This window comes from Microtus ochrogaster, unplaced genomic scaffold (assembly GCF_000317375.1).
Source record: "Microtus ochrogaster isolate Prairie Vole_2 unplaced genomic scaffold, MicOch1.0 UNK249, whole genome shotgun sequence".
Classification (NCBI taxonomy): domain Eukaryota; kingdom Metazoa; phylum Chordata; class Mammalia; order Rodentia; family Cricetidae; genus Microtus; species Microtus ochrogaster.
In genome coordinates this window covers 56,527-67,961 of record NW_004949347.1, presented here as the reverse complement: position 1 = coordinate 67,961, position 11,435 = coordinate 56,527, and the positions used below count along the sequence as shown (strand labels likewise).

The window sequence follows — 11,435 nt, the reverse complement described above, 5'->3', positions numbered from 1 at the left end:
ACTTGAGAGGGAGGGGGAGAGGAGTGGGGGGAGGGCGGGAGGAGTGGGAGGCTGGGAGGAGGCGGAACTTTTTTTTCTCAATAAAAGAAAAAAGGAAATCAATCAAGTCATTAAATTTTTTTCCCTTGCCTAGCACTAATAGAAAGTACCTTTTCTTACCTGAGTATAATGTCCAACTGCCGCACCCGGTGTTGTTGGCCCTGAACCAAACTTAAAATTTTTGGATTCAGCATGCCAGCTTTTGATGACCTGTGACCATGATGCTGGGTAAGATGCCATGAAGATATTTTCACCACATCTTAAGTCTACGGGGAAAAAAATAGGACACTCATGAAGACAGCAATAGAGAAAAAAGTGGAACACACACACACACACACTCACACTCACACTCACACTCACACACACACACACACACACATGTATGGGATCCCTGTTCTTTAAAGTCATCGTTTGCAGTTCCTTTTGAATAACATAACAGTCATGATTCAGACCTAATGAACCTTTGGCTGAACAGTAGCCAGAGGTATCAACATGTTTGTGCTGAACACCATAAGCACTAAGTAGCAAAGTTTTTTCCTCAGTAGCTTCTCTCTTTGATCTCATAAATTCTCCATACGTGTGTGTGTGTGTGTGTATCCGCACACAAGTGTGTGCACTCACATGTGAGTGAGCCTCATGTAAAATAAATGTAAATTTGCCTTCATAGAGAAGACAAAGACTAGCTCCTTCCATTTCTGTCCTGTAATCTCCTAGAGATTTTTATATAAACCTTTTACATATTTAGGATTATTGTTCTGTGTGAGCATTCTTTGCAGTCATTCTTTCAAAACTACAAGTACAAAGCAAACAAAAAGAGAAGGGACTATATTTCTACAGCTTATAGGTAATGTCTTAACTAGGAAATTAAAATTTCTGGGCCATATTTTCTTCAGAAAATGAGAGAAAATATCTTTAACGCTAAAAAATAGTTTAGTAGTTTTTCCAAGCTCTGTAAATAAACATTTACTTTAAACTTTAACTGAATATTGTAGTCTTTTAAATAAAATTTTAATCATTGTGCTATTAAATTAAGAATATCTAAATGGTAAAACCTTGAAAAGAGGTGATTAATTTACTAGATTCAATTTGGAGAAAAAGGTGATCATTTTTAATGTTTCAAGAAATATTTGATCTTATTGCCTATTTATTTATTTTGTCATCATTTTACCCTTCCTTATGTGAAGATTATGTTTCATAGTTTATTTTTAATTTAACATAATATATCTTTCAGCTACTCAGAGTGTACAGATAAGATACTTTATTAAAATATGGAAATTATGATTTCAGAGGCCAGGGAAAATGACTGAGCATGCACGAGCATACCTTACTATTTTGGGAGACTTGAACCCAACTCATAGCATCCACACTGGATAACTTACAACTGCCTGTGACAGCAACACTGTATCCACCTGTGACCTGTAAGCATCAGAGGATCTGACACCTTCTTCTGGCCTCAGAAGCACTTTTACATACGTACACACATGCATAAATACACAGAGACACACTTGCATATAATTAAAAAAAGAGTGAAATAAAAGATTCCAGTTTTAAATTTCCTTTGTAAGATCTTAATTAGTAATTATTTTCATCCAGACTTCAGTTTCAGTCTTCAAAACAGAGAAAGCAATGATCCAGACCTTGTTTCACTTGTGGTCTGGTCGCAAGGAGCAAGGCTGGCATCATGAAAGACAGTTTGTGTAAAATATAAAGCATCCAACAAGCACAGAATGGAGCCTTTTAGAGATACTTAACATTTTTTAAAAAGGCAAAGATACTTAACTTTTTCAAAAGGCAGAGATACTTAAATTTTTTGAAAGGCAGTGTGAGAATAGGCATTTATTTACAATGTTTTTTAAGCATTATATAAAATGGGCTTTTGTTCTCTATATAATTATAAGTAATTTTGAGTATACATACTTTCGATTTTTCTGGTTTCCTGAGAACTATGTTGATAAGAGCACTGGTTTGCCCAGGCCTGCGCATTTACTTGAGCCTCACTGTTCCACTGCTAAAGATTAAAAGGAAACAAAAAAGCCATGTGAAAACTCAGACCTCAAAGTCACATGATCCTTGCAGACAGGCTGATATGAGTGCTTTTATCATTGCAAAAAGGTAGGCACCTTCTGCCTGTCATCATAACCAATATATAATGTAGCATATATCTGAATTTTTATGTAGCATATATATTACCAACTCTCCTTACAACATTTATAACTAAGTTTATTTTTGCATATCTTCCCTCCCCATTTCCTGATCCTGCCCACCCTCTCATTTGTGCCCTCCCACCCCTACCCTTCCTGTGATGTCACACACGTTCTCTTTAGTTCTTACTGTATCTGCTACAGTCCATTTCTACCCTCTCTTGATCTTCTTGGTAGTTTCATACTCTATGTCCAAAGTTACTTCCACTTCTATGTGACCCTTTCTCTACCAAATAAATACAAGCAGTCTGTCTTCCTAAGGTCATCAAAAATACTAAAATATTTAATGGTCTGATGACTTGCTGAAATCACAACAGGATCCCTTAAAGACTTTGAGTGCTTATTGTACTACTAGTAGCACTAAGCACGTGGAAGTGCTAGGACTATTTTTATAGCCGTAAGAAGGTGCCTTATAAATCCTAGTTTCATTCTTTTTCCCTCACTGAATGAATTGAAGAGACACGTGGACTTTGGTTCTTAATCCAGAGGAGTAGACTATTTAGATAAAAGGTCATTGAACCTTAAAGGAGAGATGTTTTGTCTCAAGATTAAGAGAGAGAAGAACATCTACCAAAATAACATACTGGATTTTCACTACAGACCAAAGTCAAAAGATTTGATTTTTAACTCTGTCACTATAATTGTTGTAGCTCCATAATATCAATGAGTTACTGTGATGAAAGAAACTTAGTCAATTCTACTCTGATCAAGCACTGCTAAAGACACATAGTAAGTCCAATCTCTATGTGGATGCTCACATATAGGTAAACATGCTCATAAACTAAGCAATGAATACTTTTGTTTTTGTTAAAAAGCGATGCTAGAATAGAGGCAGACCCTCCTGAAGCACACAGGAGAAGCCAAGTGTTATCTGCAGGCTCCCAACATAGCGCTCCAGATGGAGTGTCCAGGTGTGAGTCCTCACCATCTCCAGTAAGTCACTACCACGTGGATCAAGCAATACTCTCAGTTCATGGTGTTTGAATACAATCTTTTCTATAACTGACTCTGTAGTGGTTGACAAATCCTCAAAGACTAGTTTCTAAAGAGAAATAAAAATAAAGTCACGTTAGTGTCTGTTAAAGTTGCACAAAAAGGTGACTAAGTTGGATAAGATAAATGAAGGTCTTTGTTAAAGGACTCATGAAAATGTTAGCCATTAAACCTTCATAATTAATGTTAAGAAAATCTATGACATTTTCATAAGAAATACTTTAAACAGAATTTTGAGACTATAAATGAATTCATGACATGTCAAAGTAAAAACTTTCCTGAGGATACCTACATATGTCAATTTTGACTTAAGAGACAGTAGTAATGATAGCCATACACAGCAGAGAAACTTAACTCATTCAGACTCAATTATATTGTAGCAAGGAAGTGTTAAGGAAGAAGACACATAATAGACCTTACTAAGCATTAGCCAGGAGTTTGGATGCTTGTGAGATAATGTGTAGGCCAGACCTAGTACATGTATGCATTCAAAATTATTACAATAAGAGAATTTTATATGTGACAGGTTTTGGTAGTCACTCTCAAGGCAGGTTTATTTCATATCCATGTCAATTTGGAGGCAATGAGTTCCTGAAAACAGTTGAATATTTCTGACTTTATGCTTCAGTGAACAGAAATAAGCCAGCTAAGTTAACTCAGATGCTAATATTTAAATTTACATTTTTGTGTCTGTGCGGGACAGGAGGGTGTAATGATACTATGTAAGTTGACAGAGATATAAGAGCCATTTTTTGGTAGAAACATACTCCAAAATGTACTGTTTTATAGGGAAGAGCAAGATGTTACAGCATAATTATTGATGGACAGACCCTCACATATATTTTATCTTCCTGATGGGAGAAATTGTTTCTCCTTCCTACAGTACTTACTCCCACAAAACTCTGCAGACATTGCACCATGGATCTAGCCATAGCACTTTGCCAGTGTCTACTACATATCCATCTCTCCCCAATATTTTATGTTCTGAAGACACTGATGAGAGCCTCGTGCCAAGAGATCTCTCACAGCCACTGCTCTGTAAGACAGAAAGGATGTTCATGTTAAAGTTGTTGCTTGAAAATTCTCATGTTTTATTTTAATGTAAAGTAAGAATGTCCCCAGATGTTTATTTATTAAGGGAATGGCATCATTTTCTAATACATATATTCTAATGAAGCGAACATGTTTGTGTTTGAGTTCATGTAGATGACTGTAATACAAATAGAGATCTGAAGAGAATACTAGATTCCCTGGAAATGAAGTTAAGGTGGGTGTAAGGAACCTCAGGTGGATGCTGGAAACCAAATGGTCCTCTGCAAGAGTAGTAAATGCTTTTGTCCTCCAAGTCCCCTCTCCAGCCTCTCCCCCCAAACATTCCATTTTGACCTGAAAACCTACTTAAAGTTGTTTCATTTCTAAAGACAAAATATATACCTTCTGAGAAAATCATTATTATTTTCTGCTTGTTATCCTACCTTCCATGGAAGATAAAAATTCCACCAGACAATAAGTGTGCTTATATTTCTTAACAGGCAGTGGTACAGATTAAAAATAAAAACATACTAGAAACACTGAGATGTGAGAACAAATTGTTAGAGGGTTTATACTGGATAGGTGATAGGACCTAATAATTACAACACCAAAAAACAAAGCCAAGAGGAACAATAGTAAGTGACACCTGGAGAGGAATCAGTTGTTCATGGCAGCTCTCAAAGAAGCCTTCATTCATAAAAGAGGACTCTAAATATCTCTGCTATTTGGATCTTGACAATTTATAAAGAAGTACCAGTAGACCAAAGAGAGAGGGAGAGAGAAGGGAAGGAGAATAGATGATTCAAAAGTGCCATAAAACACTAATATTTTTAAAAAAAGAAACTGGGAATGCCAACAGTTTGAAAGAACACTTAGAAAACAAGTGGTTTCAAAATTGCTAATTTGATTATTGTAACAAAAGACATATAACTTATATTCAAAAACAGGTTTAACCAGTTATTGGCACTCCCTACTCTTGAGGAATTCAGTGCAGAGGCCGAAGAAGTGTATGAAGGCTATAGCAATGCCCAATCCTCCTAATTTTATTAGATTTCTAACCAAAAGGAGAATAACTTTGCTGGCCCTACACTTTCGATCATGAAAGAAGATGATTGAACCTCATCTGTGATAACCTAAACATAAGAACATATTATAAATAATTACTATTTGCCTCATGTACATACTTATGGTTTGCATAGTAGACATACTTAACATCTCTGGTGTGTTAAGTGTGTGTGTGTGTGTGTGTGTGTGTGTGTGTGTGTGTGTGTGTGCATTGCGATGATCAAACCCAAGCATTCTGAGCAAGTGTTGCTAAGCATCATCATGGTCTCAATTCTAGCAAACTTTTAAAATTGTAAATGTAGTTATAATTTTCTCAAACACTATCTATGAAAGTTACATACAGAAATGAATAAGTTGAAGCCATGCTAAATTTGAATATAATATCAGTTGTCTATGAGGACCACGTTGAAATGGATTAAAGAAAATAATAACAGCTCATGGAACAGAAAATTTAAGAAATTTAAGAAAATTTAAAAATCAATCCACAGACATAAAAATTCCAATACAAATATAACCCAAATATCATGTTTGATTTTAATTTCTTGAACTCATTAAAAAGAAAAACGTGTTTTAAATTAATATCAATATTTCTACTTAAAAACTATAACAAAAATACAATTTAAGTGACATTGAATAAAAATGTATTATATTTGCATCCAGCCCTATCTTCGATATCTACTCTGTGTGATAAATGTATGCCTGTTTCATTGATGTGTACCATGACCTTAACCTCTGTTTAATATTTTTTTTTTTTCGAGACAGGGTTTCTCTGTGGTTTTTGGAGCCTGTCCCCTCTGTTTAATATTAACTTGTACTTGGGGCTACAAGGTCATTCGACATAGTTTTAAAAATAGTGTCAATCGCTCTAAACTATCAATGAGTACTTTGAGACTTACTCCACACTCTGGCTTTTTATAGTTTTAAAAAATGGTCTGATAGCTTCCTAGCCTTCATAGTTGCCTAAAATGTTCTGAGAGGATATTAAACCTTACCCATACCTCATAGTCATCTTGAAGGGATGGGGGCAGCATAGCAGCCAGGAACAACAACAATGGGAATGATGTCATGTCTAGAAAACAGGAGGAGAAAAAGACCGGCATTACTATGTTTAGTACAGTGGGTTCTGAGTGATGCAGAATATATGGAGGAAGTAATGGGCTCCATACCCCAGATTTACTACCACTATAGCAAGGAGGAACTACTATTTATATCATCCAAATGATAATAAAATCAGCTCAAGGGGACTGCAGTCCCCTACCCCCATGCAATAAGGAACAAACCAAAGAGCCTAAGTGATACCCCCGCCCCAAGCAGGCACCTATGATGGCTCTGAGTAATTAGCCTCTCCTCCCTCTGTCACAATTCTAATTCATGTAGTTCCTCTCGTGGGATTCTAGGAATTTAGGAATTCTTCCTCTGTTTTTTCAAGAGTAGCAAAAGCTCTCATCTATCACCTTGACAGGACACTACTATGACATGATTAACCCTTGTTGGATATTTTAAGATATGCCTACTCCATTATATGCTGTTTGTTTGTTATTCATTCATTCAAAGTTTTTATTTTGTTGTCTTTTTGAGAAAAGATGTCACTATCTGGCCCAGTGTAGCTTCAAACTAACAAGTTTGCCCGAAAGTCTCAAATGCTGAGACATATCTGTACATTACCAAACACAACTCTTTCATTTTGGTTAAGTCAATGGCCTTAGTGTCTTAATACATTTTACATTTGCTATCAAAGTCTGATCAATAATGCCAAGACTGAACCTGCAAACCTTAAAGTCTCATCATCATATTTTATATATAATGGTAAATGTATGATAATTTAAAGCCATGTTCAAAAATAGGGAAAAACAATTTAAATAATTTGGAATGCATTCTCTTATTAAAGGTATTAAGTAACACACACACACACACTTGAATGTGTGCCAATTGAAAGTATTTGTATAAGAATGCAATTTCAGACATTGGAGTCCTTAAATGCTCTCTATATTCTAAGTTGACATGGGAACTGTCAGGGGTCCCAGAGCTCACTAGTTCAGTTAGTCTGCTAAACAGCTTGCTCTGGGTATTCTCCATCTATGCCTTCTGCCTGCACTGAAACTTTTAGCATGTGGTCACACCATCTGGCTTTAAAATGGATGTTCTTTCGGGAATTCACCAAGGCCAGCTGGCCTGAGTCTGAAAAGGCATGGGATAAAACCGGACTTGCTGAACATAGCGGACAATGAGGACTACTGAGAACTCAAGAACAATGGCAATGGGTTTTTGATCCTACTGCACGTGCTGGCTTTGGGGGGGCCTGGGCGGTTTGGATGCTCAACTTACTAAACCTGGATGGAGGTGGGCGGTCCTTGGACTTCCCACAGGTCAGGGAACCCTGATGGCTCTTCAAGCTGATGAGGGAGAGGGACTTAATGAGGGGAGGGGGAGGGAAATGGGAGGTGGTGGCGGGGAGGAGGCAGAAATCCTCAATAAATAAATAAATTTAAAAAAAATAAAATGGATTCTCATGATTTAACTCCGCACCCATGTTTGCATAGCAAGTACAATCTCTACTGAGATAAATTGCCAGCACCTACAGCTTGCTTTTAATGATTTCTCCTAATGAGTGAGAAAAGTTTTCCTTTCTCTACAATGAATAAAGGTCTATGTAGATAAGATACAGTGCATGAATAGATAATTTTCACGGTACTTTCCAAAGCAGTCTTTACCCTAATCCAGGCACACAAAACAACATAGACTATGTTTGATATCACTTGTTACATGACTCGCTATAAGCTTCCTTTAAAACTCATAAAAACATAGTAGGCAGATACTGTGACTCAATATCCCACTCACACATGAGCAATCTCAGTATTAGAGATTTAATACTGAGGTGTCATGAGAATTCAGGGAACACAGCTGAAACGTAAGCACCGTCTCTGTGGCTTCAAAGCCCTAAGCTCCGAGAGACAGAGACTGAGGTGCTTTACAAGATTATGTACACAAGGGAACACGTCAATCAAACCCCAGCAGAGGTATGTGGGGGTGAATGCTTTACAGGAAGAATCACATGATAACCAGTCATATTCTCCTGAGTATTACCTACAATATTTTCTAAATTCCAAAGAAATGTGTAATCTTCACTTAGCTTTCATTGTCATGTCTGTGATATACGAAGCAGTCAATGCAGAATATAAATTCTACAAGACTGCTAAATGTCCTTATGGTCACGATCTGGACAAATGTCATATAAGGACAACAGTCTTGTCAATTCTAGAAAAGTATTCTTTTTTTTTTCTTTTCATTTTCCAAGAAATAATTCCCCTGTGTCCTAAAATCTTCTGGGCAATGGCACTGGAATTCAGAACTGTGCCTGATCTACAAGACTTGAAATTTCTGACACACATTTCTGCAATTTGCCAGTGCCTCAAGGGTTGCCACAGTGCACTCTATAATCAACAGATCTCAGAATTGACACTTATCATAGCCTTGGCTGCTTTTGATACAATGTCAGGAGTTTTGCCTGATTGGAAGGCACTGTAGGTTCAGATGTCAACTTGCTGAGTGCATAGTTTAAGCATTTGGGGAAGGGCATCAATATATGACCTTGGGGATTACAATCTTCTCCAGTGTCACATAATACCATTTTAATTGACATTAAGTAGTATCATAATATCTTAATATTCTCCAGAAACATTTCTTTTTTTTTTTTCGTTTTTTGAGCAGAAACATTTCTTGTCTGCACCAAACACAAATACCTATGAGGGAAACTGCTTTGTCATATAAGATATACACATATTTATACATGTAAAAAACCTACAAGCTACTTGAGTCTATTTAAATATGAACAGAAAAATGAAATGTTTTATTTTTTGCTTGTCGTGAATGTATTTATGAACCAGTTAAATATTCTTCTGATGATCACCAATAACACATTTATTTCAAGTTCAGTGCTATAAGGTTGATTTTGCGAATGTATATTTGTGAGGAAGCCTACCTTCTCATCTAAGATCTAATAATATTTGCATCAGTGCACAGAAAATTCACTGCACTTATAAATCATAGTTCTAGTAAAGATACCTCTAACACAACTACTTTGAAAAGCCATAGGCATTATTTATGACTGTAGAATAAAAAATCATTCCCACATCTTTGTTAAAAGTCTATTCCAGGATAACAAATAAGGTACTAAAATCATGTATACTTAGCTTTACAAGATTAAATAAATACCATTGTTCTTAATAAAATTATCAGTACGGTTCAGCAACAATCCAGATACAAATTATTAACTATGAAACATTGCTGCTGATGAGTTATAAAGGCATTGGCATCAAGAGATTCAGCTTAAAATAAAGGAGTGTTACTTCTGGTATCCGAGCAGAATGAGGTGTTTGTCTGGCTGGAAGAAAAACTGATGACAGACAAGAGTGGGAACTGTCTATATGTACTCTACCTATTTCCTGTTTTGGCACAATGTGGTTGGACAAGCACACCTTGGTTATCAAGGTGTGACACAGGATCTGTCATGCTAGATTCTATAGTTGGTCATCTAACTGAAATTTTGACATCATACGGTGACTCTGTATATGGTTATTAGAAACAAATTAATAGAGAATTTACTAGCTCTTTGGTGCTCATCTAGTGTCATAACATATTTATATATTTTCAATAGATGCTTTGAAAGCTCTTAACCAATACATTTTCATCTTATCAGAGCTGCATTTCCTTTAAGGGGCTGTAGAGGCAACTGAGTGGTTAAAAGTAACTTATGTTCTTACAGAGAATAGTGAGTTCTCTTTCTTCCACCCATCTCAGGTGTCTCACTACTGCTTGTAACTCCAGCTAAGAGGACTTGACAGCTTCTGGTCTTCCTGAACAATTTATTCTATTATACCTCTACACAGGAACAATACAGGTTATTTTGCTGTTGCCCTCCATTGCTGCCTAGATGTTAAAGGTAAGTCCCTCTTTCTGAAGACACCACATACTTCTGATACAGGACTCTGTCTGAGCTGGCTCTGATCTGAAAGCCTCCTTCCAGAAGTTGCTATGCAAGATGCCAATAGAGAATAGCAATCAGTAGTCCTCATCAGCTGCTATGCCTATGAACCATAATGATGACAAGCGTGGTAAGATATCTGTAAAGATGCAATAACAGCACTCTTTTGTTGGCTGTAACCAACAACTGTCGAGATGTACTTAAAGATCCCTCACAAAGGGGTAAATGATGCTTGGTACTATAAGCCTAGCCAACTACCCAGGCCTAGTTAGGTCATGGATCTTAGAGAATTTACCATCACTTAACTAGACCAATATAATTCCTTCTCTTAAAAAACACTATCTCCTCGAATTGTTCAGAACTGGTGTAGTATGAATAGGGCTTACCACCACCCAATATACTAAGACTTGATATGTGCAACTGTACCAGAGTTATGGGGGACATTTAAATAAGAACAATGCTTTTCTGGTGTGAACAATATCTATTTGTCTCAACACTGGATCATTAACTGTCAGTGCAGTAACAAAGCAAACGTTTGGTCTCGGTTTCTATGTAATCTCTCTTCCACGTTTATAGGCTTTCCACAGTAATATGCCAGCAGACTGCAGTATATTGACTTCTCTGCTTCTCCAACAATGGTCCAAAATAAATCTCTTTCCTTTATAGTTCACCAGTTTTCCAGTTTATTGTTGTCTTAACAACACCAATGGACTAAGACAAAAATACATTATTGAGGTACAGAAAATCACTGATGTGGTTTACTGAGCTATAAATAACTTCATCCCAATGTGCTTGTTGTCCTAACTTCATGGGAAGGAGAACAAAAGAGGAGGAGGCAGAAGTAAAAAAGGGGAAAATATCTCACCTATCTATCTATCTATCTATCTATCTATCTATCTATCTATCTATCTATCTATCTATATCTATCTATCTATTTATCTATCTTTCTTTCTGCACACACAGACATGCACAAATCACTTAGAAATTTCCCATGTTGGACCTTGGGGGAGGGTTGAAGGGGGGAGGGGAGAGGCAGGGAGAGGAGCAGAGAAAGATCTAGAGCTCAATAAAAATCAATTTAAAAACAGAAACTACAAACAGAGAAATAAATAAATAAATAAATA

General features: G+C 36.5%; 1 protein-coding gene across 1 annotated transcript in view; it reads right to left on the bottom strand.

Annotated features, from left to right (window-relative positions):
• LOC101995651 (cysteine-rich secretory protein 1-like) overlaps window positions 1-6,430 on the bottom strand; it is a 15,519-nt gene extending 9,089 nt beyond the window's left edge. The window contains exons 1-4 of the mRNA XM_005372188.1: window positions 6,329-6,430; window positions 3,166-3,282; window positions 1,957-2,047; window positions 160-305 (exon numbers count right to left, since the gene is read on the bottom strand). Coding sequence (XP_005372245.1) covers window positions 160-305; window positions 1,957-2,047; window positions 3,166-3,282; window positions 6,329-6,430 — 456 coding nt within the window. The remainder of the gene's footprint in view (window positions 1-159; window positions 306-1,956; window positions 2,048-3,165; window positions 3,283-6,328) is intronic.
• Window positions 6,431-11,435: the final 5,005 nt, after the last annotated feature.